Source organism: Nuphar pumila, chromosome 13 (genome assembly GCF_984573655.1).
Source record: "Nuphar pumila chromosome 13, dmNupPumi1.hap1.1, whole genome shotgun sequence".
Classification (NCBI taxonomy): Eukaryota; Viridiplantae; Streptophyta; class Magnoliopsida; order Nymphaeales; family Nymphaeaceae; genus Nuphar; species Nuphar pumila.
The window spans coordinates 16,601,262-16,628,425 of NC_143261.1; the positions used below are offsets into that span (position 1 = coordinate 16,601,262).

A 27,164-nucleotide genomic window follows, 5' to 3' on the forward strand; every position below is an offset into this window, starting at 1 on the left:
TGACGCCCAGAAGGTGGATAAGTACAAATCGATTTGTTTCAGTATGAAAACAGGTGTTATTTAGCAAGAATAGTATAACCAATTGTAAGATTTAGCATTCAGATTTACATAACGAAAATTGATTTGTTTACATAATGAAACCTTAAACAAAACTCACTTAAAAGACATAAGTTTTGTTAATCCGACAGTGGAGGAAAAACACCTAGAAGGTAGATGCAACCGATGCTAGCAACGGTGCTCCGACTATGCTCCGACGATAGTAGACGACGAAAAGGGGTGCTCCGGCGTCAGCAAACGACGTCAAAGGTTGCATCGTCAAAGGGAGCTCCTGTTACAGCAAATGATGCATCGTCAAAGGGTGAGCCAAAATGTTTAGGGCGGCGTATTGCAAGGAGCTCCTGTTAAAGCAAAATCGTTTATTCATTAGGGCGAAAACGATGATGATTTTGGCGGGATGACATTTTTGTCCTTTACTCAAAACATCATTTCATGGCGCTAATGGCGGGAAAGAGTAATTAAGTCTTTGCAAACAAATCGGACTCCGATGCTAAGTGATGCCGACACACACGGGAAAATGCACCCTATGTGCTTACATGTGTGACACTCATTCATACCCGAGAACACTCACCTAGGTGCTTGGGGGGGGGGGGGGGGGATATAACCATATGACCTGCTTCTACTTTTGACAGTAGGTCCCATGCAAGGACAATAAAATAGACAAAATACATGCCAATTCTCACTTTTTTTCTCTTTTAATTATTAACATTTTTCAATTTCATTTTTTGCATTTGGTTGCTGGGAATATTGTCTCTGTCTGCAATATAGTGACAATGTTTAAGCATTTTCATCGAATTGAAGGTTCATCAAGTGTTTCATTGGCGTACTCATTTACGCTTGGAAAGGTTGTGCAATCCGAATAGAAGTGCAATCCGAATAGAAGAGGGGAGGGAAACGGTTTGAAGCGAAAGGAAGAAAATGGCGGAAAACGACTCCCATGAGAAGAAGGCGACGGGGGAAACCACTTCTGAAGAAACGAAGGAAGCGGGGGAAAACGTTTACTGCGAAAAGGGGGTGACCAGGGAAAGGGATTCCTCGGGAACGGAGGAAATGACGCCGTGGGATCAACACTCGTCGGTGCTTAGCATCCCTCGATTCGACTACGACGCTCCCGCTGCGATTCTCCATCACTCTTATTCTGGGTTTCTCATCACGTGCACCATCAGTACGACCCACCTCTCTCTCTTGGCTGGTGAATATAGAAAAAGAAACATTAGGATATATGTGAGATCGTGTGATTTATCGTGATTTTGTTGTTATTGGAATGTGGGTATGGATCGTCAAAGTTTGGATTTGGTGGTGTTAGTGAAATTGTTGTTTTAGACTTTAGAAACCGCAGAACTTAATGGAATTGCCTGAGTTTTTTCTGTTTGCGGTCGTTGAATATGCACCAAGAAACTTTTCGTGTTCGATTTGTTAGAAACCAAGAATTCCTGAGTGAGAACGTCTTGAGGAAATCCATTAGCTGCTTAAATAAATAACAAGGAGGTGATGGCTGGTTGTTTTGTTGCTTTCTTGCTTGCTTGTTTTCTTAGCTTGATTGTTCCTCTATAATGAAACTGAAATATTTAGATGTGTTTTTTCTTTCGCGAACTATTAATGTTAGTCTTTGTGGGAGTTTGGAGATCCGTGTTTTCGTTAGACAATTTTGATCTCATGGTTTACTAGCGTTGTTAATAACTATAAGTTTGTCTCGTTAATGGATGTTGTTTGAACTTTGTTGATTGATTATTTCAATATGGTTTGTGGATTGAACTCTTCTCATTGGAATTGTAAACATGCTGCATATGATTTGGAGTGATTCGATGAGTTCCACTGACGTCAGTCATGTGGGAATTTGTTATATTTGATGTGCCTTTTTGTGCAATCTAGTTGTTTGGAACACTGTTATCAGAGTCTAAGGGAATCGGCCCCTTTTTATTCACTGCAGGGGCCAATTCAGACCCCCTATAGAATCAGCCAATTCAGGTTCGATGCAGCTGAATTGAGCTGATTCAGCCTGAATGGGCTTATATATATACACACACGATTGGGCGTAACAGTGGACCCCAAAACATCGGAGCGCTCAACGGTCATCTGAGTGAATTAGTGACTGCCACTAATTCTCTGGGTGGAAAAACACCCTTTAGCGGAGGTCACGACCACCGCTAAAGGGTGTTTTTTCCTTAACGCGCATGCCATCAGCAGCTGCACGTCCGACATAACAGACTCCCATCTCTCACTCTCTCTCTCTCTATATATGTATATTTTAAGTTGTTTTTAAAAGACCAATTCAATTTGACTTGATTCCGATCAATTTGGGCTTTAAAAAAAAATTGTGTGTTCAAAAACTGATTCTAACAACATTGATTTGGAATGCTACTTCTAGATCATGCCATTTTTACCTGCCCAATATTTGAGGGTCTGTCCAAATTAGAACTTGGATGACTAGCTCACTAGTTTTTTAGGCTTGGGTGGGACGTTCAATCAAGTTGGGAGTCCTCCAACTCATAAGTTGGGATGTAGAGTGTAAACTGTTCTTTGTATAAGAACCAATGCATCAATTGTCCTCTTCTTTTGTTGTTGGTTCTTGTCTGTCCACTTTCTTCACTGTCTGCTCAACTGAAAGTGTTTGTCACCAGGAACTAATATATTTAATGATTTATCTCTTCTATATTATATGCTCACTTTAATATACAGCCGGAGAATACTTGTTTTTGCTTGATGATATTCTTTTTTCACATTTTATTTGGTAAATGAGTGGCATTTGATAATGTGTTATTACATCCAGAACGAGAGAAAAGTGCCACAAAGGAAGCCATTGCCATCCTTGAAAAGGTTTGCAGAAATTTTGCTTTCCTTTATTTTTTAGCAGTTCATGCTCTTCTATTTGATATCAGGTATGGGTTGAATTTAAACAAAGTGTTAGTGACAAAGTTGTTAATTGTTGCAGCATATCAGTTCAAAGAACAGCACCTACAGTTTAAAGGGTCAGTTGTCACCTGACATAAATTTAGGTCCAAAAAAACGGAAATTGTGCAAGCCTTGTGAAGAAAGGCTAGCTGAAGATTCCAATGATGCTGGAATCAAGGAGGCAGATTGTTTTGATTGCTGTATTCAGTGTTGGGCTCATATTATCTTCTGGATAATCTTTTGATAGAAACTTCTAGTATTGGAATTGGACTTAGAAAGCTAAAACAAAAATTCAGACCTTTTCCTTTGAAAGAGCCTAAATATATGGGCCATGTTCTTATGACTATTAATTCCGATAACAGGCAATTCCTTGAGTGAGAGTTCAATGGATGCTAGTGCATGTTCAAGTGCTGAAAATATTTTCTCTCTCACTTGTGAAGCTAACTAGGAGCAGTTTACTTCTCTTTACAATCCCTAGATCTGTACATGTTCAAAACATTGCCATTTTATCAGATATTTTCCACTCTCTAGATTCTGGAGATCAAAAACCATCACTGTAAGTAATTCTTTTCAGAAAACTTTTGAACTTCAGTATTCCTTTGTTCTCTGAATTTGCATAAATTCCTTCTTACTTAGATGAGGCCAAGCCTGAACCTGTAAAGTAAAAATGCCTATATATGGAATCCAGGAGCTTCAGTCGCGGCACTTGGAGTATCATTCTGCTAAGTCAGTTCTTTAGGTTTCCTTATTATACAATAGGTATTCTGATCCAGTACATGTGATGGCAATGACTTTAATGTGTAAATTATCATCATATGTTGGCATTTATCGCTTGTGTTAAGTTGTTGCATTTGGGAAATAATATGATCTATATAATGTGTTCATAAGCATTTTATAACAAAATGCTTGTCAGGCATTTCAATCTCTTGCATGTGGGCATAGATGCTTAGGAAAAGAGGAAGACAGTTGAAGATATGGAAGGAGGCAATTAGAGTTGATTTGAAGAATTGTTAAGTGATCGAAGTTATAGCTCTAGATAGGAAGGAATGGAGAAATAGGACTTATAAAGATGACCCCATGTAGTTTGGAATAAGGCATCATAATGATGATGATGATGATGATGATGATGATGATGATGATGATGATGATGATGATGATGATGAATGGATTCATGGAAATGGGTGGAAATGCTTGTATATGAGATATTTTACTGTCTAGTCTATTTTTGTTCTCGTTGTTGCTGACACTTCCCTACTTGGATTCAGACATGAAAGGTTATTAGATGTTTTCATATGTTCAAAAAGAGGTTCTGTATATATATATATATGTTGACAATATGTGCTAATATGTCTATATTTGCCTTTGCTACAGCTGATGCCATTGTATTCTCCCTTTTCAAGCAACTTGCATTCTAAGAGAGAAAGACTTGGCCATGGCTGTGTCAAGACTTGTTGGCCAGTACACAGACAGTGAACATCTCCCTGAAAAACCTCTAAAGGTGCAAATTTTGCTTCTATATTTTCTTTCTTATTAATCAAACTAATGATACAATATTTGCTATGTTGGTTATTTTCTCACCATTACATTTTTTCCCCATTTCTTGTATTCAAAGGAAGTTCCTATTGCATTTTCCTCACCATTGCATTTGTTTCTGTTGAAGAGTTTTCCCTTCAGTTCAAGATTCCAAGTGCCTAGTTTCTGCAAACCTATGTAATGCGGACATGGGTTCACATGCATTAGACAGCACGGTTATGACTGATACTGCACTAGACATAGCAGAAATAAATTTAGGGGGCTATGGAGACAGTTATGGCCATCTAAAATAGACATTTTATGTTGCTAGAAATTGTGGGCCATTATTTCAGTTGGCTCCCTAATCTGACATTTGATTCATGTGTTTGATTCTAAAAGATCAGTTGTGCGCAGCAATCAAGCAAAATAAGAACTCAACTCACACATTTTTAACATGGTTCTGAGGGGGTCTACGTCCATGGTTACCTCTCTCTCTCTCTTCACACTCAACAAGAGAGAGGCTTTATATTTATAGAAGATTTTTTACAGCTTGGAGAGGAAGACTTCCTCTCTTAATTACATTGTAAAGTCCAGCTGATTTAGAAAGTTTATTTACATTAGGATTCCTTGGTATGCAAGGAGTTTCCTTCTTCATGTGGATAGGATCCTTATCACCATCAACTTTTGGCTGGTTTCCTTGTTCAGCTGTCTCTAATCTCCTTAGAGTTATAACGACTTTGGTCTTCTAGATGGGTCTTTTCATTAGGGGTGACGACCACCCTTTGATCTTTAACAGCCTCCCTCAAGCGGAATGTCCTGAAAGTGACATTGAGCTTGGACCTCATCAATTGGAAATGAGCAACTAATAGAGGTTTAGTTAGAACTAACATGGGTCTTCTCATTAGGGGTGATTGTTAGATTTCATAAAACCAAGAGCTTCATCATGCGTGGAGAGTGAAGAACAGAGAGAGAGAAGGAGCTGCTCAGAAAAACCTAATTCCCAATACAGAAATCGGCTATTGAACCTCTCATTATATGTTGTTAGTGATACAAAGAGTTTAGGGTACCAAAATACCCTTTTACAATACAAAAAAATTACATATGTGCCATTAATGAGATAATATAACACATGTTTATAACACATGATTACGATATTCGGGTCTGGGCCCTGACCCGAGACCCGAATACATATTTTCACCCTCCCTCAAGTTGTGCATGGTTTTGAACCAGAGTTACCGGAAGCGCCTAGGCAAAAGGTCGCGCTTCCGAAGTGTGAGGGGAAGCGTCCCCCTTTTTTGGGAAGCGCGCTTCCCCCACGTTTCCCCCATGCTTCCCCCACGCTTCTCCATTTTTTTCATTTTTTTCGCTTCCCCCTCGCTTCCGGTTCGCTTCCTAGGTCGCTTCCGGTTCGCTTCCTAGGTCGCTTCCGAGACGGTTCAGAATTTTCTTCTAAGTGGTCCCCCGCTTCCCCGCTTCCTAAATTTTTGAAAGTGCCTCGCTTCCCGTATCGCTTCCCGCTTCCTCGACTGGTAACTCTGTTTTGAACCATGAACAACTTTGCCTTTTAACATCCAAAACCTGTCTTTAGTCAATCCTTTTGTGAATATATCAGCCACTTGATCAGTAGTCCGTACAAATTCAGGCTTCTACCTTTTGTCTCACAAAATGTTTATCTATTTCGATGTGTTTGGCCCGACTGTGATAAATGGGATTAAAGGACATATTGATGGCACTTTGATTATTGCATAAAAGGAGGGATCGAGAGATCGATTCTCCCACTTCTGTCAGCAAGTGCCTAATCCAAGTAGCTTCAGCAGTAGCGGCTGCCATTGACCTATACTCGACTTCTATACTTGATCTAGCAACAACCTTTTGTTTCTTACTACTCCAGGATACCAAATTCATCCCAACAAACACACAGTAGCCAGATACAGATCTGCGTTCATCTGGATCACCCGCCCAATCGGCATCAGTATAGACAATAATTTCATGTTCAGTTTGCTCATTGGTCCTTTTTTCTGTACAAAAGTCCATCGCCAACCGTTCCCTTCAAGTACCGAAGTATCCGTTTAACTGCTTCCATATGTCCTTCACGCGACTCATGCATGAGCTGAGAGACCTGATTTACTGAGTAAACAATATCCGGTCTAGTGAAAGTAAGATATTGCAACATGCCTATTATGCTACGATATTTTGTAGGATTCTCATATAGATCTCCATCTTGAGAACTGAGTTTCTGGTGAAGGATGCTAGGAGTTCCCAAGGGTTTGCAATCTTTCATACCTGCCTTATTGAGAACATCAATAGTGTACTTATGTTGGGTGAGAGTCATCCCTTCAGAAGCACTGTCAACTTCAACTCCAAGGAAGTATCACAGTTTCTCAAGATCCTTCATTTTAAATCTCTGATTCAAGAGATGTTTGACCTTCTTAATATGAACTTTGGAATTACCTGTGATGATAATATCATCCACATATATTAACAACAGAGTAACCACATCTTGGTTCTTGAATATAAACAGAGAATGGTCAAGGAGAGATCGCCTAAAACCATATTTTTGTATTTCAAAAGAGAAACTATCAAACTAGGAACAAGATGCCAGCTTTAATCCGTATATCGCTCTTTTTAATTTGCATACGTATTTAGTAGGATTTCCTTCTGCGTAGCCAGTGGGTTGTTCCATGTATACTTCTTCCTTCAAATTTCCATGGAGAAAAGCATTTTTTACATCAAGTTGACTAATTGTCCACTGATGTTCAACAACTAAAGATATTATGACTCTGATTGTCCCCATTTTCACAACTGGACTAAAGGTCTTATCATAATCCTGTTCTTGCTTCTATGTAAAACCTTTTGCTGCAAGTCTCGCCTTGTACCGTTCTATAGTTCCATCCGGTTTTTACTTTATTTTGTACACCCATTTTGACCCAACTACATTTCTGTCAGGTGGTCTGGGAACAACATCGCAGATACCACATTCATGTAGAACCCCATTTCTTCATTCATTGCTTCAATCAATCTTTTAGAATTTGCTGCTTGAGAAAATGTTGTGGGCTCATCTTCCTTGCTCAAGGCAGTTAGAAAAAGTTGAAAGTCCAGTGAAAAGTTTTCATAACTGACCCATCTTTCTATCGGATGACGAGAGCGGGTGGGTCTACTAGTAGATATAAAAGGTGTATCCATTTCCTGATTAAAGATAGGGGGTGCATCCCTTTCTCGTCAGGTATAAACAAGACCTTTATACCTTTCTGGACCCAAAGATGGCTCTGTACTCTCCTGTGCAATCAACCTATCAGCAGACATAGATCCTTTATCCTTTTGATCACAACCTGAAGAACAAATATCACTAGTACCAGAGAAAAGCTCAGAATTCAACCAAGGATGATAGACCTCAACTTTGGAATTTGATTCAGAAGGAGGAATGTGTCGATGATCAAAATTCAATTCATCGAAGGCAACATTTCTTGATATTTTGATGCGATTGCTCATGGGATCATAACACCTGTATCCTTTATAATTATCTGCATATCCCACAAACCTGTACTTCAAGGCCTTGTCCTGAAACTTATGTCTCATTGAACTGTCAATATGAACATAACATACACAACCAAACACGCACAAATCCTGATAGTTGGGCTGAACTTCAAATAGGGAAAAATAAGGAGATTTGTTCTCCAGAATAGTCATGGGTAATCGATTTATCATATGAACTGCTGAATGAAAGGCTTCTGTCCATAGAGTAATCGGAAGATTACTATCATGTATCATACTCATTGCACTCTCGACAATATGGTGATGCTTCCTTTCAGCAATTCCATTTTGCTGAGGTGTACGAGGGCAAAACACCCTTCTCTTTATTCCATTACTTTGAAGAAAATTAGTAAAATCACTTGAAGAGAATTCACCTCCTCCATCACATTGGAAACAAAGAATGTTTTCAGAAAATTGATTCTTGACAAAGGTGTGAAAATTTTGAAACAACTTGAAGGTCTCAGACTTGTGTTTCATAAAGAAAATCCAAGTATAATGAAAATAACTGTCAACAAATATAAGGTAATATCTAGTTCCAGATAAAGAAGCAACTGGGGCAGGCCCCCAAACATCAGAACATATAATCTCAAAAGGTCTTGAAGCTCTTTTATTGATAGAATGAAAAGGTAAAACATGACTCTTACATAAGAGACAACTAGAACATTTGTTGTCATTGACATTTATTCCTAAACTAGACTTGGGGATGAGGTTATTTAAAACAAGCTTCTCAATGAAATTACTACTGCAATGACCTAAACGACCATGCCAAAGATTTGGCTTATTGGATTTAGAGACACTGTAGGAACCACTGAGGACAACGATGAGGAGAGCTTCAGGTTTGGGCCAACAGAGCGGGCACGAGAGGGAGGATCTTCTTGAAAAACATACGTATTGCCTTGTCATTTTCCTTTAGCGAACGTCTCCCTCGTGCAGAGATCCTTGACAAGAACAGAAGAAAGAGTAAATTCAACTGAAGCATTGGCATCATCAATAAGCTTGGAAACAAAAACAATATTTTTCTTGATGTTGGGAGCATAGAGAACTTTTGAAAGACTGAGAGAGGACTTTGTCATGGGTATAACAGAATTTCCAATATGAGAGATAGAATGATGAGATCCATCCCCAGTGACTATACTATTTCTACCAATGTAAGAAACAAGGTTTATGAGCTTACCTGCATCGCCAGTAACATGAGTCGCTGCCCCAGAGTCCACATACCAAGTACCTTTCTCATTCTGTTTCAGGTTTAATCCTGCTAGGGCTGACAATAACAATTCTTTTACTTCTCCGCTGGCCTTTGTGTTATCTGTTCCTCTCTTTGCTCCAGTATGTGCTGCTTTTCCTTTATTTAAGGGATTAAACCAACAATTAGCTTTGATGTGCCCCCTTTTATTACATAGAAAACAAGTAGAAATTGGCCTCTGTCGCTGTGAGTTAGGATGTATGTTGGGTGTAGGTATAGTCCACAGCCTCCTTGTCCACTTCTTCCTTGTCCTCCTCTTCCATTAACAACATAATTTCCTCGTCTTCATCCATAGACTACCCCTGTGGCAAGGACCTCTTGCATCCCTGTATGCATATGTGATTCTTCAGAAAACCCTTTCAAGTTCATCCCATATTGAAGTAGTTTAGCACGCAGATCTTCAAATCTAGGCAGATCAGGTAGACACAATAAGGAAGTAACAATCATATGATAGTGAGGCCCCAATCCACTCAGAGTTTGTTGTACCATATCTTTATCAGTCATTATACACCCAACCACTATTAATTGATATGTGATGATCTTCATTTTGTTTAAGTATTCCATGATAGTCATGGAGTCCTTTCTTAACATCTGAAATTCCCTTTTAAGAAATACAATCCTGGCCTGAGAAACCTGTGAATATGTCTGAACTAGTATGTCCCAAAGTTGCATGGCAGTGCAGTCATCTGGAATTGCCACAAGCACTTCTTGTGACAATGTAGAGGTAATGTAAGCAACTGGCGCCTGGTCTCTTTTCATCCAAGCCACAAAATCTGGATTTCTAACATATACTGTGGTAGATGCTCCTTTATTGTCCTTTTCTTCAAGTGATATAAACTTTGGAGGAACTGGAACAAATCCATCCAGATGTCTAGAAAGATCTTGACTCCTAATGAAAGGAATAATTTGCCTCTTCCAAGTCAGAAAATTAGAATTGTTTAATTTTTCAGACACGAGTTGGCTAAGGAAGCTTGAAGAAAGACGAGACTGAGAAGGAAAAGAATCCATGTTTTATGATAGGAATAAGGAGAATGTGTCTAGCACAGAGCCCGATGATGGCAAAGAAACCGGTATATAGAAAGACAAATTTCAACTCCAAGGGAATTCCCGCAGTCTCTTACTTTTTTTTTTGCTGTTACTGACAGAGTAGTCACGCAGATGGCAAAAAAAAAAATAACTGGAACTTCTTTCCCCCTTTTTCAGAATAACTGTATCGGGCTATGTCGAGAACAATAACAATAATCAAGAGAAAAACCTGAAAATAAAACCAAATCTGATATCCAACTTAGATGTACTATTGAATTCAGATATGTAACTATCCAGATTTGAAGGAAGGCAATCACAGAGTACGAAAATTTAGGAGAAACACGTAAATGAATCTCAGACCCAATTTGATTTAACACATTCAAGGGTAAAGATAATAAAAATATCAAACGACAGATGGAGTCAGATCTGAATCTGATCAGATCTGATCAACAGGGAGAAAACGAGGTTGATAGACATCCTATCACCTGATCCGATTTGATTCTGATTAACAGGTTGATTTAAAACAAACTGAGATTAAGAAAAGAAAAAGAGGATCACGCAGAAACTATCGATGGGTGGAAGACGTGATCAAATGTGAATCTGATCAGATTAGATCAGGGTCGTTACAGTAGAGAGGCACAGTAGAGAGAAAGAGAAAAGTGCAGGCACGAGGAAGAAGAGATAACAAAATCGATTTTCTGACTTGTGAGGCTAATCAATCTTTTTTTTTAGACATACCTTTTGGAAGCAATCCCAGATCTAACTCTAGCGTGGCTCTGATACCATGTTAGATTTCATAAAACCAAGAGCTTCATCATGCGTGGAGAGTGAAGAACAGAGAGAGAGAAGGAGCTGCTGAGAAAAACCTAATTCCCAATACAGGAATCAGCTATTGAACCTCTCATTATATGCTGTTAGTGATACAAAGAGTTTAGGGTACCAAAATACCCTTTTACAATACAAAACAATTACAAATGTGCCATTAATGAGATAATATAACACATGTTTATAACACATGATTACGATATTCGGGTCTGGGCCCTGACTCGAGACCCGAATACATCTTTTCAGTGATGACCCCCTTTTTGATCTTTAACAGCCTCCCTCAAGTGGAATGTCCTGAAAGTGACATTGAGCTTGGACCTCATCAATTGGAAATGAGCAACCGATAGAGGTTTAGTTAGAACCAATGTTGTGAAAAGCGTTAAGGCATAGCCAGGCGCTCCACCAAAAACTGAGGCGAGGCATAAAGCGTAAGCCTCAAGTTTTTTTTGAAAACTTAAAAAAACTATAAAAAAATATCTAAAATTATAAATAAAAAAATGCTTTATTGATGAAGAAACAAGCAATAAGAAATAGAAAATTTAAAATAAATACTGAAAAATATGAGATTAACATGTAAAAGTAACTGAGAAACTGATCATAAAGCGTAAGCCTAAATTTTTTTTTTGAAAACTTAAAAAAACTATAAAAAAATATCTAAAAATACAAATAAATAAAAAAATGCTTTATTGATGAAGCAACAAGTAATAAGAAATAGAAAATCTAAAATAAAATACTAAAAAATCTAAAATAAATACTAAAAAATATGAGAGATTAACATGAAACTGATTATATAACTTAGAAAAAAAACTATGGATTAAAATATAAAAAATATCTAAAAATGCAAATAAATAAATAAATGCTTTATTGATGAAGCAAAAAGCAATAAGAAATAGAAAATCTAAAATAAATACTAAAAAATCTAAAATAAATATTAAAAAAATGCTTTATTGATGAAGCATGCCTTAGGCCGACGCCTTGAGGTGCAGAGGGCCTCGCCTCAAGGCGAAGCACGCTTTTAACAACACTAGTTAGAACATTTGCAATTTGATCCTTTGAAGATAGCTTCTGAATACACAAACTTCTCTCTACTTTTTCATGGACAAAATAGACATCAATTTCGATATACTTGTGATGCAACTTTTTGATAAAGTATTTTTAAAAGATATTTTTTTTCAATAAAATTGCCTGTGTAAACCGTGCATCAAATTATAAAAACCGGCTCACACAAGTGGTGAAGTCCGGGTCGAACTCAGTGAATGAGTTTAAATTCTTTTGTACTCCATACAAAGATGAACTTTATTGCCTTGAATAAAAATAAATAAATAAATTAAATGTGCGACCCTTTGCGGAGGGCTCAAAGAATAGCAAGCCTTATTACAATTTTAACTTAAAAATAAATGACCCTAAAACTAAAAGAAAAGAAAAAAGGTCTTCTTTGCTTGTGGTCTGGTCCCTTTGCAATGCATTGCTTCAGTTGAACCAACAGACTACTAGTATTTTATTCCTATTGCTCTTTTGAGGACTCTTTTTGAGGGCTCTTCGCACACACAAAGGCTTCCCTGCAAAACACACAAAAAAACAAAAACAAAAACAAACACAAAACAAACAAAGACACTATTCCTAAAACTAATGTTAGTTCTATTAAAAAAAAAGAAACAAGAATAAAAAAGTAAGACTAACTATAACAAACTTTTAACCACCTAATAGAACAGACTAATAACAACTTGGAACAAACTGAAAACTTGTAACAAACTATTTAATAAACTAACTACTTGAATTCAAGAAGAGAAAACGTTAGATCAAGCTAGACAAATTAACAAACTAATTGAATCTAACTAAATACAAATCAACTTAATCTAATTCTAACTAAATTAAAAGAACGTGGATTCAAAACTAACTAAGCAAAAATTACTAATCTACTTAATTTAAACTAAAATTAAGCTAAACAAATAGCTAATGCTGAATTATTTTATGACTAAACAATAAATAAAAACATATACTAAAGCAGAACTAATTAACTACAACTACAAAAAAGAAATAATGTAAACTAACTAAATCACGTACGCAACAATATCTATGCAGACCATGAACACCAATCAGCGTCAGTCACGCTGAACAACGTGATTGACGTGAATTTCCTAAGAAACGTCAACAGCGTTTTCACACTGTTTGTGCTACTGCATCAGCGATCTGCAGCACGTGGTCTGCTAGGACTTCAGCGAGATATTTTTAATTTTGTATGTATACTAACTTCAGCAGACTATAAGGTGCTGGTTCAGATCAAAAAGCTGCGGATCTACGCCAAGCAATCACGTTGGACTGTGTGATATGATTGTCGTTGATCAAACGGAATGCTGCATGATTAGAAAATCACGCAGATCATCGTCAATGCTGCAGCTTGATCACGATTAGCTGATCATACGAACTCACCTTTACACGGTTAGGCAAATACGTCCACAACGATCAGCGTGAGAACGTTAATCATGCAGATCGTTCGAGGCCCGTTTTAACGATTTCACGCTGTACGTGATCTAAACTAAAAAAAAATGCAAAATACAAAAGGAACAACAAAAAAAAACACAAACCTATGAATTAACTATTGCTGAAAATTAGATTTTTAAACTGCGCTAACTAAAATGATCAAACAAGAACTGATTTGCTCTAAAACAAATAGAAACTATATTATATTATATTTTTTTATGGTTTTAATGATAAATCTACCTAGCTACGAATCAAATAACAAGATGGGGGAGAAGAAACATACCTTGCGGTTCGCTTCCGATAGAGGGGTTGAGAAGAAGCGATCTTTCTCCAAGCTTGCACGCGCCTCCGATGATGGGGACAAGAAGAAGCCAACGACAACTAGGACAAGAAAGCAAAAAGAGTGTTGAGAAGCAATCACCATATATATACATATGCATTAAGGGTAGTTTTGTAACTATTTAATAGGCTGGGTCTCTCTTGTTTATTTTATTTGGAGCAAAGGGTATTATTGTAAATAATCTATTCTTGTCTAATCTCTATTTAAGAGAGATTAGACCTAATGTGAATTAACGATTCCTACTTTGCTGACTTCAACATGGTATCAGAGCAGGATGCAGCTCTAGGCGTCTGATCTGAACGATCCTCTCTTCCTCCTTCAGCACAAACACAGATCCGGTCGCTCATAGCGTCTACAACGACTATGTTTGTGTGTGGGAGCAGGGAGATTCTCGATTTCCTATCTGACATCAGACCCAAGTTGCAGTCTGGATCACGTCTTCTTCATGATGACCAGACTGTCTTGGATCCAACGTCAGATCCTGTCGATGGTGGTAGTGTGAACGTCGCAGAGGCCTGAAGTTTTCCTCATGGTGCAGTCGAGTCACGATCTTGGTAGCCTGCAAGGTTGTAGTCGTGGATTAGATCAGATCTTATCTGGATGATTCAGATTTGATATTGGGTGTTGCGGTTGTGGAATACAGTTTGTCGCAACCATGGATGTTTTCTGGTGTGGTCCTATTCAAGTTAGATTTGCAAGATTCGGATCTGAGCAGCATGCCTAAAATCTAGTCAGATTTACAGTCGTTGGTTGTGTATATCAGATTTGATCAGTGATTAAAATCTGGTCAGATTCATAGTCGGTGGTTGGTGCACACATCATATCTGAGTTTTCAGCAGGCTATGTCTGCGTGTGGTAGTGCCTACGTTTTGAAATAGATCCATTATCTAATTTCATGGTTGAAACACAGAATTCAAACCTGAAGACTGAAACAATGACTGATTATAAAGCCTTTGCAAATCCCTTTTCATATGGATCATCCGTAAAGTTCGACGAGACCAACTATGCTAGATGATCTTGTACATTCATGATGTTTGTCTCTGGGCATCACATAAAGCATATTTTGTTGGAAAGTGAGCCTAAAGATAAAACTGGAAAGTATGCTACATGGGAAGAGGACAATGATATCGTCATGTCCTGGATTATGAATAGTGTTCAACCTCACATAGTTGATGAGCTTATTTATTACACGACTGCAAAACAAATGTGAGACAATTTGCGAGATACTTACTCACAAGAAACTAATGTCAATTGTATTCTTCAAGTGGAGCAGGAGATCTATCAATTGCAGCAAGGAGAGCAAACTCTAGCCTAGTACTATGCCTCTGTGAAAGCAACTTTTGAGAGACTAAATGCACATAGACTATTGTGCTGTGATAAGCAGAAACTTCACCAGGAGCACACCATGGTCGCACAATTCCTTTCTGGCTTGTCAGCTGAATTCTCAGTTGCCAAAGTTCAGATGTTGACGGGCTCAGATGTTCCCACTCTTGCTGAGACATATAATCGGTTGAGCAAGCTTGCCATGTCCCTTCCTTCATCCCAATCGGAATCACAAACCTCAGCTCTGTCTGTTTCCTATGGTCGAGGCCGAGGTTTTACTCCTAATACATGAGGTCGTGGATGTGGTCGAGGCACAGGAGGAAGATGCAAGCTCCAGTGTACCTACTACGGGAGATTTGGGCATTTAGAAGATAGATGCTTTGACAAGCATGGACGACCTCCCACATCTTCAGCTAAAGTTGTTCCTACGACACAAGTTGCCAAACTTGAGTCTCTCTCTGCTCCTCCTAGTGATTCGGTTACACTTACTTGTGCTGAGTATGATGAGTTGCTGGCTCATCGTCCATCTAGTTCCCCCGTGGCTGATGTTGCATGTTCTGCAGGTGATGAATTATCTTGTCAAGGTAGTAGGTAGATTATTGATTCAGGGGCATCTAGACATTTGTGTGGAAATTCATGTGATTTTTCAAATTTAAACTGTTGCTAACCATAAAAAGGTAGTTCTTGTTGATGGAAGTTCCTCTCCCATTGTTGGCCAGGGAAATATTTCTATCTCCCCTACTCTTCAGCTATCAAATGTTCTTCATGCCCCTTCATTTTCTCAAAATTTGTTATCTGTTAGTCGTGTTGCCAAAGAATTGAATTGTAGAGTAATATTTGATCCTGCCTGTTGTACTTTTCAGGACTTGCTAACGGGAAAGAGGATTGGTGGAGGCTATGAGGAAGGTGGAGTTTATTATCTACACCAACCGGTTGGATCTGTTCATTCAGCAATTGAGTCCTCTTCCTGTCCGCTACTTTGGCATCATCGTCTTGGTCATCTCCCATTGTTTAAACTGTGTAGAGTCATTTCTCATATCTCTCCTTCCACTACCTTGTTGTGTGAAGCATCACAGGAGTTCATTTCCGTCTAGTTAGAGTCCTTCGAGTCAAAATTTGTTTGATCTTCTTCATGTTAATGTTTGGGGTCCAAGTAGAATTTTTAGTCGTTATTATTTAGTCATTGTAGATGATTTTTTCAGATTATCTTGGGTGTTCTTGTTAAAAGAAAGGGCTGAAGCCCCCATTATTCTCAAATCCTTGATTATTGAAATAAAAACTCAATTTAATTCTTGTGTCAAAGTTGTTCGCACTGACAATGCTCTTGAATTCAAATCTTCTGAATTATTTCAATTTTACAAAAACTTTGGAATCCAACCTAAGACTTCCTGTCCTCATACCTCGCAACAGAATGGAGTAGTTGAGCGCAGGCATAGACAAATTCTAAATGTTGCCCGTTGTCTCATGATTCAGTCTAACATGCCTCTGTCCTACTGGGGAGATGCAGTCCTAACTGCGGGATATCTAATAAACCGTATGCCTTCAACCTCTATAATGGATCACATTCCCGTTCAAATTCTTAGTCCTGAAGCTCTTTTTTTTTCCATCTCTCCAAGGGTATTTGGCTGCGTGTGCTTTGTTCATAAACTTGGTCCCAACCGAGATAAATTGTCCCCTTAGTTTATAAAATGCATTTTTGTTGGGTATCTCAAGCACAAAAAAGGATATCGTTGTTATGATCCTATATCCCAGAGAGATTATGTCAGTGTGGATGTTTCATTTTTTGAGTCCATCCCTTATTTTTCTAGTACGTCTCCTCCATTAAATGCTAGTCAAGGTGATTCTTTCGCTCTTCCTGTTCCTTCCTTTCCATTGGAGTCTGTCTCTCTTGAGCCTCCTGTTCCATGTCCGACTGTGTCCCGTTACAAAAATCCTTCAGTGGTGTACATGTTAAATTGTATCCTTATTGTATATATATATATATCTATATCTATATAGATATAGAGATACATATATAAGAAGAGGAAGCTCACGAACGGAACTTCAAAAAGAAGCTCACAAACGATCTTTCACAATGAACACAATGGTTCATACAACACACTTACAACAACCGAAATACTCAAAAGAGTGCACACACAAAAGAGTGAAAAATATTTCTCATTAAAGTGGGATAAAGTCCACACAAAAAGTATCTTATACAAGGGGGTTTTACTCCATATTTATAATGCTCACAATAGGGAGCCAAGAGGGAGTCGTTGGACTCCCAACGACTCTTAATAGAGCCGTTGGGAGTCCAACAACTCTAATGATACAAGTGCTTTTTGACTTGGTCAAAAAGCACTAAAGTCCAAAAAGTCTAAAAAGCAAAAAGCAACCTAATCCTAATTAGAAACTAACTAGACTATGCAACTAGAATAACTAACTAAATATGTTACAAATGTTTATTACATTTTAACACTCCCCCTCAAACTTACTGTTGAATAGCCGAAAGTTTGTTCAAGAGAAAGTGAAATCGAGGAGCAACGCGAGGTTTGGTAAAGAAATCTGCCATTTGATATTCTGAGGTAACATATGGTAGATCAATGGTGCCATGTAGGAGCTCCTCTCGTACTTTGTGACAATCCATTTCGATATGCTTGGTGCGTTCGTGGAATGTCCGGTTGCTAGCAATATAAATAGAACTTTTGTTATCACAACATAGTCTTGATGCTCCTGTACTTTCAACACCCATGTCATGAAGCAGACGCCTTAGCCAGACCACTTCCATAGTGGTTATAGCCATCGCTCTATATTCGGCTTCAGTTGATGAGAGAGAGACTTTCTGTTGCTTTTTACATCTCCATGAAATCAATGATTCACCTAAAAACACACAAAATCCAGTAGTTGAGTGTCGATCATTGGGATTACCTCCCCAATCTGCATCAGTATAAACAGTTAAATCAAAGGAGAAAGAAACAAATAAAAAAAATCTTCGAAAAACTGATGTTTTGATATATTGAATAATGCGTAACATAACTCCCATATGAACAGTGATAGGAGCATGCTAAAATTGACTCGCTGTGTGGACAACATGTGCAATGTCAGGTCTGGTAATAGAGAGGTAAGACAATGCCTCAACAAGTTGTCTGTAAGGTGTTGGATTTTCAAGTGGTTCTTCATCATCAATCTTCATTTTGATGTTTACAACTTCAGGTGTGTCAACTTTCTTTTCGTCCGAGATACCAGACCTGCCAATAATATCCAAGGCAAGTTTAGACTGAGTCAACAAATAGCCTCTGGAAGAATAAGCAACTTCTATGCCAAGATTTTTTTTAAAACCCAAATCACTCATTTCAAAATGTGTTTTGAGAAATTTTTTAATATTAGCAACTCCCTGCTTGTCACTTCTAGTGATGATCATGTCGTCTACACAGAAAAGAAGAATGATGATACCTGCATTAGAATTCTTAATAAACAACGCAGTGTCAGTAAGACAAAATTGAAAACCAAAAGCAATCATAACTTGGCTAAATTTATCATACCAAGCTTTCGGGGTTTGCTTAAGTCCATATAAAGCTTTGTTTAATCGAAGGGCCTTTCCTTTGGGAATATTAGTACCAGGTGCTGGTTCCATATATACTTCTTCAACTAGGTTTCCATTGAGGAATGCGTTTTTAACATCCATTTGATATATATGCCATTTTTTTGAAGATACTAGGGCTATCAGGATCCTAACTGTGGTCATTCTAACAATTGGAGCAAATGTTTCTTCATAATCTATTCCATATTCTTGGGAAGAGCCTTTGGCAACTAAAGAAGCCTTAAACCTTTCAAGAGTGCCATCACTTTTGGTTTTTACTTTGTACACCCACCTACATACGATAGACTCTTAATTCTACGGACATTGCTTCGACTCATTCAGATTGTTCTTTTGCTGTATCATAGTTAGAGGGTTCTATATAGGAATGTATTAATGCAATATAGGCTTGATACTTTGGTGAAAAAGACTCGTACGACACAAATTTTCTGGGAACTTTAGAGACTCTCGATGACTTTCTAGTGTGTAATTGTTCCTGTTCTTAAGTGTATTTTTCGAAAGCACAAGGTGTCTCTAAATTACCTCGCCTAGAGTACTGAATGCAATCAGAAGAATTAAGAGCTTCTGAATTTGTCATATTGAGTTGTTCTTTTGGATTCATTGCGTTATCATCTTCAAGAAATTTTGGAACTAGATCCAATATAAAAGAATATTCATCTATTTCCTTAGAGTTCACGTTTTCAAAAAAACTTTCTTTTTCCAATAAGGATACATTTCTTAAGACGTGCAATTTTCTAGTTTTGAGATCAAAAGCATCTATAGCCTTTTTGATGACTTGCATATCTTAAAAAAGCACATGAAATAGCACGAGGAGAGAATTTATCATTTTTGTTTGAAAAAACAAAACATTTGCACCCAAAAACTTTTAACCTGGAGTAATATGAGATTTGTTTAAAAAGTTTTTCAACTAGAGATATATTGTTTAAGGAAGATGATGGCATCCTGTTGATAAGATAAACTACGGTTAACGTGGCTTCGACCCAAAAAACCTTTGGTACTTGATGTATGATAAGTAAGGTTCTTGTTGTTTCTATGATGTGCCTATGCTTTCTTTCTGCTAACCCGTTTTGTTGAGGAGTATACGGGCATGCTTTTTGATGTATAATGCCATGCAAGTTTAATACTTAAATTTTTTGGACAAAAATTCTTCCTCTGAATCAATGCGAAAAATTGAAATATCATCTTTGAATTGATTTTTAACTAACTCATGAAATATTTGAAAGTGTGAAAACACTTCAGATTTGTGTTTAAGAAAATAGATCCAAGTGTGTCTTGTGAAGTCATCTACGAAAATTACATAATAAATGAAGCTACCTACTGAGCTAATAGGTGCGGGGCCCCACACATTTGAGTGTATTAATTCTAGTGGTCGAGAAGAGACAAATGTTCTCTCTTGAAATGATAGTTTTTTTATTTTGCCCAGAATACACTTTTCACATTTAAAAGTCTCAAAATTACAAAATTTTTCCGACTTTGGAAATAATTGGAGCTTGGATACACTAGGGTGCTCAAGTCTCTTGTGCCATAAGTCTAAGTCAACATTTTGAACACTACAAAATAATGTATTCTTAGGTATATCCAAAAAATTCATGTAGTACATGCCTCATTTTCTATGGCCTTCCAGCTTCCCTGACTGGTGATCCTGCACTCGACATTTACGAGGAGAAAAAAAACATTACATCCATGGTCAGTTAATTGTGAAACAGATAAAATGTTTAAATTGAGTTTAGGAATATATCTAATTTGTGGAATACAAAACCTTTTAGAGTTTTCAAAATTTTTTATTCCTTTAATTTCAAGAGATGTTCCATCAACAGTAAACACATTTGACCTATTTGAATTATGACATTTAGATAAAACATTAATATTTGGGGTCATATGAAAAGAAACACCTAATTCGAGAAGCCAAAGAGATTTACTTGGATCTGAGGTGCTAATGGAAGAAACCGCGGCTCCAGTAGAGGAAGACGCTCCCTTGAGCAGTGGTTGAAGTGCCTCCACTAGTTGTGCTAGAGACATGCTTTCAATAAAAGATTCATTGGATTCTTGTGGAGGTCCGATAGAGGCAACCTTCTTTTCATATAGTTTCTTCAGTTTTGGACAGTAAGTTTTTACATGTCCTGACTCACGACAGTAGTAACAAATTACTTTTTTCTTCTCAAAATCATTTCCGTCATTCGTTCTTCCATAGTTTGGAGGTTTGTAAGTGCAAACATGATTCCTCGGTCTAGGTACGGCTAGAATCGAGTCATTATCACTTTTGACAATTCTACTTTTGAGCCGATTTTCCTCCATGCTCAATTCTTCTATCATATCTTCAATTAAAGAAACCTTTCCTCGATGAAGAAGAATGAACCTGGTAGCTTAAAAAAAGTGCTCCGCATTCATTTGATTTTGGCGGAGTTCAATGTTTCGTGGACAATGCCACTTTGGTTCAAGAAGGGCTAACTCTTCCATAACTCGGACAAGCCATTTTAGTATTCTTTAATGCTTTTGTCCCCTTGAACCATATTCCGAACTTGATGTTGTAGATTGCACACATGTGCAATGTCTTTAAGAGAATACATTCTCTTAAGGTAGTCCCAAGTGTCATTTGCATGTTCAAACTTTGCAAGACTTGAACATTTTTTTATATCCACATTACTTATGAGCCAAGATATAATCTTGGTGTGTCCCATTCTCTATTCTTTCCACTTTTTCTCGTAAATGGTAATGACTATAGTCTTTTCTGCCTCCGTAAAAGGTATTTCTTTCTTACTTTCGATCTTTGTGAGGATTAGTTTAGGTTTCGAGTCGGTTCCATCTAGTAATCCCCACAACCCCTTTTCCCATATGAGGTGCTTCATAATTGAAGCCCATGTGACGTAGTTTGAATCATTAAGCTTGATGGGTTTAATGGTGACATTATCATTGTTATCCATTTTACAAGGTTTTAATAAGGAGAAGAAAGAAAAATAATAAGAGTAGAGAAATGAGATATACTCTACCACGAATGATAGATACAAACACACCTCCAAGCGTTGCTTGATCACACTTTATATATACTTGATGAAGAACGTCTTTTCTTCAAAACTTGAGTGGCACACTTCCCAATGCATCGAGATAAATGACTTGATCACAACCGCCGCTCTGATACCATGTAAGAAGAGGAAGCTCACGAACGGAACTTCAAAAAGAAGCTCACAAACGATCTTTCACAATGAACACAATGGTTCATACAACACACTTACAACAACCAAAATACTCAAAAGAGTGCACACACAAAAGAGTGAAAAATATTTCTCACTAAAGTGGGATAAAGTCCACACAAAAAGTATCTTATACAAAGGGGGTTTACCCTATATTTATAATGCTCACAATAGGGAGCCAAGAGGGAGTCGTTGGACTCCCAAGGGCTCTTAATAGAGCCATTGGGGGTCCAACGAATCAAATGATACAAGTGTTTTTTGACTTGGTCAAAAAGCACTATAAGTCCAAAAAGAAGTAAAAAGTAAAAAGACAACCTAATCCTAATTACAAACTAACTAGACTATTGATGCAGTCGAGGGAGGTCGGCTGTGACGATCCAGTTCGCTGAAATGGTTGTCACTATCCTTCCAATTGTGCAACGTGCAATAACAAGTGGAAAGACAACCACCCAAAACGTGGTGCTGTCTGGTTTTCTTTATTTCAATGGAGCCTCAATTAAACAGTCGATGAGAACAATTGGAAAGAAGAACTAACAGGGCGTAAAAACAAACAACGCAAGCCAATGGAATAAAAGAATGTCAAAAGAAAAGAAACTGTCGAAAGAAAAAAAAGAACTACTGCTACGATTTTAATGTTCTCTGTCCTTCACGAAACCCTAGGCAGGGTATTAATAATGCCTGGCCGGATCTGGGTCTCGGGTCCAATCCTTGGACCCGAGACAACTCGTTGCCGTTGTACCCGTTGCTGCTGGTGGATCGAGGCATTGGCACTGTGCAGTGTTGCTTCCAACCTGAGCTCGCCTTGAATAGGTACGTAGGGCACCACGTCCTTGCGCTGGGGCACCAGACTCACGATCGGATCCATTGTTTGGGTCCGATCGTTCGTCCCATGGGAGTCCAGACCCATGGACCCGCTCGGGTCACTCTGTGTAAACTGGGCCCGGTCCTGCTCTGCATCATTCTCCCCTGGTTGGGAAGAAGTCGGCTCTGACGACTTGTTGTCTCTACAATAAGCATATAGATCAGACACATGGAAGATAGGCGGAACGTGCCAATCTTCAGGCAGTTCAAGGAGGTAAGACCGGTAAAATAGGCCCGCAAGCCGGAAAAAACCGGTCTCCTTTGTGGGAAGAAGAACTATCTTATGACTCTTAAAGATAAATGTGTACGTGTTCCTACAACCATCATGGATGGTCTTACGATCAAACTGCCAGGGACGTCCCAAAAGGATGTGACACGAACTCATAGGGGCCACATCACACCACAGTTCATCGTGGTAATGCTCCCCCATGGAGAATCGAACTAGACAACGCAGGGTGATAGGTACCTCGTTCCCTTTCTTGAACCATGTCATCTTATAAGGTTGGAACAAGTTTTCCGTTTTTAGGTTTAAGGTGGACACGACACTCTCGGACACCATATTCTCGCATGCCCCGGTATTAATGATAACATCACACACGCGCCCCTCACAGTTGCACCGGGTTCTAAAAATATTATTCCGCAACCATTTTGTCGGGGCCGACTCTCGGGATGTGGTCAAAACATGATGGATGGTTAACAAATTTTTGATGCTGCCATCGAACTCTACGATTTTCATCTCGTCATCCCCCTCAACAAGCGACTCACCCTCGCTCTCACTATCAGACGCTGACTCTACAATGCCCTTTACGAGATGGGTGTTCTTGCACACAGTGGGGCACTTGGACGCAACATGACCTAACTCTTGACACCTAAAACAACGAATGGTAGACTCACTGGGCTTACCTTTGGATCTGGTGTGGTACGTGGGTCCGGACTGATCGGGCTTGCTAGGGTCGACTCTAGGGGTGGATTTTGAGTCTTCTTTCCCAGGGGAGCTCGCTCCCCTGGTTGGGAAACGCGACTTGGGTTGATTGGACTGATCACTACGGGATGTCCTATGTTCCTGTCTCATTTTCAAATTTTCCTCCACATTCATGGCATAACTGCTTGCCTGATCTAATGACTCGATTGTGATACAACTCAAGTCGTCAGAAATAGCAGGACGGAGACTAGAAATATACCTCGTGACCTGTTGGCGGGCGGTCTCCTCGATCTGCACTCGTAGGGAAAGATGATGGAACTCAACAGTGTACTCCGCCACAGTACTGGTGCCTTGACGCAGGGTCAGGTACTCCTTATAAGCCCTCTCAACGTGATCTGACGACACGAACTTAGACTGCATCAACCACTGTATCTCCTTCCAAGTCAGTACGCGCTCTAGTCCCTGCCGCTCCCTCGACCTCTACAGCTCAACCCACCATGTTTGCGCTAGGCCTCTCAACCGAGTAGAGGCTAGGGAGACACGACGGTGCTTAGCGATACCGTGGTAATCGAAGAAGAACTGGACGACATAAGACCAGTCGAAGAACTGCTCCGCATCGAACCGACCTACGAACTCTGGAAGCTCCAGCTTCACCCCGTACGTGGAGGGGCGCTCTGGTGCTCTCTGCTGACGGGCCTCCACCATGCCTGCGGGGTACTCGTTACAAAAAGTATCATCATCCCACACTGCTTCATCATCGCCGTTTTGCTCGCCTGGCTGCTGGTGCTGATGTACTCCGACGACATGTGGTCGGCGCTCAGGTCGCGCCGATCCCTGCTGAATCTGCCTCAGTCTGGCTTGCCCGTGGGCAGGAGTCATCTATGGCCGACGTTGTGGCACCGGGATGACAGGAGGTCAAAAGTAAGGTAGATGGGTTTGCCGGGTCTCGGGCTCTAGGTGGGTAGGAACGGGATAATATGGGTTTGGGTTATGGGTTGGATTGGGGTAGGGGCAGTTGATCAGGTTTGGTACGGGGTTCTGGATCGGGGACGGGTTAATGGGTTTGTTCTGGTTCGGGAATTGGGTCTGGTTGGTATAATATTGGGTTGATTCACCTGATTTGATATGGATCAGGTCTATTCTTAAACTACTTGTCAGACCCAGATTTGGGTAGGCTGGATCGGGGATCGAGTTGTGGGGATAAAAGGCTTGGTTTGAACTCGATCCACGATCCATATGATTATGGGTCTGGTTTTGACCCAACTCAAATTAAAACTGGAGCTCCGTCCGGGTCCGATATGGGCTTGGGTCGACTGGGGATCTGAATTGGGGATCAAAATGAATAGGTTGGATCTGGTTCGGGGCGACCCGCGAATCAGACCCAACTGGGTAGGTCGGGTACATGAGGTCTAGGCCTGGACCCGCTCCCTGGGACCCAAAGGATGGTCCCTGGGACCCGAGTCGGGGGCCCGATATCACAAGCTTGGGTTCGGACCCTCTTGGGTTCGGACCCATCCACAGGGTTCCGCCACCCCCTGCACGCGGAGGGCCTGCGACAGCGCCCCCACGCGCAGGCTCGGGGAGTGGACCGGGTCGGTCCCTACTCAGACGGACGTGGCTGGGCAAGCAGTCGGGCCCAGCATCACGCTGGGACCTGGCGAGCCAAACCTAGGCTGCACGACACAGGTGCTGGGGCACGAGGCCAGGCCTGCGCACCCCAGCTAACGCTGGGAGGCACAACTAGAGCCCCGTACTTGGCTTGGTAGGCACTGAGGGGCTGGTTTGCAGCCGTACTCGAGTCTGTCTAGAGGGGAAGTACCAGGTTCGGGGCAGTGGTGCGACCACGAGGATTTGGTTGGCCGGATTCGACTGCAGCGGCAACTATTTGATTTTCCGCCCTATCACCCACTTTCACTCCCATTTTCTGCATGGAGGCTGTGCGCGCTTCCCCGGACGACTTGATGGCCCTGAGCCGTTCGTCGATTCCGTCCACGCGTCTCGACAAACCCGCGACCTCTTTGCTGATGCGCTGGAGATTTTCCTGAATCTGAGTTACTGCGTCAAGCACCCGCAGCACCGGATCTTCAACGGTGATTTCCTCCCGCTCTTTTCCTCCGGTAGGATCGTGCCTCGCCTCTTGAGCCATCCCGCTGCCGAAGGAGGACGCCTGGGCTCTGATACCACTTTGATGCAGTCGAGGGAGGTCGACTGCGACGATCCGATTCGCTGAAATGGTTGGCACTATCCTCCCGACTGTGCAACATGCAATAACAAGTGGAAAGACCACCACCCAAAATGTGGTGCTGTCTGGTTTTCTTTATTTCAATGGAGCCTCAATTAAACAGTTGATGAAAACAATTGGAAAGAAGATATAACAGGGCGTAAAAACAAACAACGAAAGCCAATGGAATAAACGAATGTCAAAAGAAAAGAAACTGCCGAAAGAAAAAAAAAGAACTGCTGCTGCGATTTCAATGTTCTCTGTCCTTCACGAAACCCTAGGCAGGGTATTAATAATGCCTGGCCGGATCTGGGTCTCGGGTCCAGTCCTTGGACCCGAGACAACTCGTTGCCGCTGTACCCGTTGCTGCTAGTGGATCGGGGCGTTGGCACTGTGCAATGTTGCTTCCAACCTGAGCTCGCCTTGAATAGGTACGCAGGGCACCACGTCCTTGCGCTGGGGCACCGGACTCGCGATCGGATCCATTGTTTGGGTCCGATCGTTCGTCCCATGGGAGTCCAGACCCATGGACCCGCTCGGGTCACTCTGTGTAAACTGGGCCCGGTCCTGCTTTGCATCAACTATGCAGCTAGAATAACTAACTAAATATGTTACAAATGTTTATTACATTTTAACAACATATACATATATATCATACATATATGCATACGTATCTCTATGTATATATATGTATATATATATATATCATTTACCTTTTTGTAATATCCGATAAAGGGTAATTCAATCTTTTCTCATTTTACACATATTTCAATAGAAATATGTTTGTACATTTTTATTCTCTTTTTAATTTTCTTATTTTTTCATTTTTGTTTTTTATTTTTGTACTTTGTACCATCCTTGGGGGGCCCAATATAGTCGTTGGGCCCCTCCAACGGTCACAATTGTGACCGTTGGAGGGGCTCCAACGACTACATTGGAGCCCCTCCAAGGCCTCTTTATGTGGGTTATAAATAAGGGACTTCCCCTTGTACTCAAAACATGCTTGATACCTCAAGCTCTTTTGCATTTTCAATAAAGAGATATATTTTTATGCCTTTGTGCATGTGTGTGCTACTTTTATGCCTTTGTGCATAATTATTTAAGTGTTCTTTGGGTGCTTTTGTGCACATCTCTTGTGAGGAATTAGTGCTTGTATGCATATTGT

The 27,164-nt window shown here is 39.9% G+C and overlaps 2 protein-coding genes across 2 annotated transcripts in view; both read left to right on the forward strand.

Annotated features, from left to right (window-relative positions):
- Positions 1 to 975: 975 nt before the first annotated feature.
- On the forward strand, positions 976 to 3,193 carry LOC149817921 (uncharacterized). Its single transcript, XM_089986117.1, has 3 exons — positions 976 to 1,222; positions 2,828 to 2,874; positions 2,990 to 3,193. Exons 1-3 carry the CDS (start codon positions 976 to 978, stop codon positions 3,191 to 3,193), a joined length of 498 nt encoding a protein of 165 aa, XP_089842243.1.
- An 831-nt stretch (positions 3,194 to 4,024) lies between these two features.
- Positions 4,025 to 27,164, forward strand: part of LOC149817922 (uncharacterized) — a 61,535-nt gene continuing 38,395 nt past the window's right edge. Inside the window, exons 1-2 of the mRNA XM_089985248.1 lie at positions 4,025 to 4,223; positions 4,321 to 4,447. Coding sequence (XP_089841374.1) covers positions 4,382 to 4,447 — 66 coding nt within the window. The 5' untranslated portion in view covers positions 4,025 to 4,223; positions 4,321 to 4,381. The remainder of the gene's footprint in view (positions 4,224 to 4,320; positions 4,448 to 27,164) is intronic.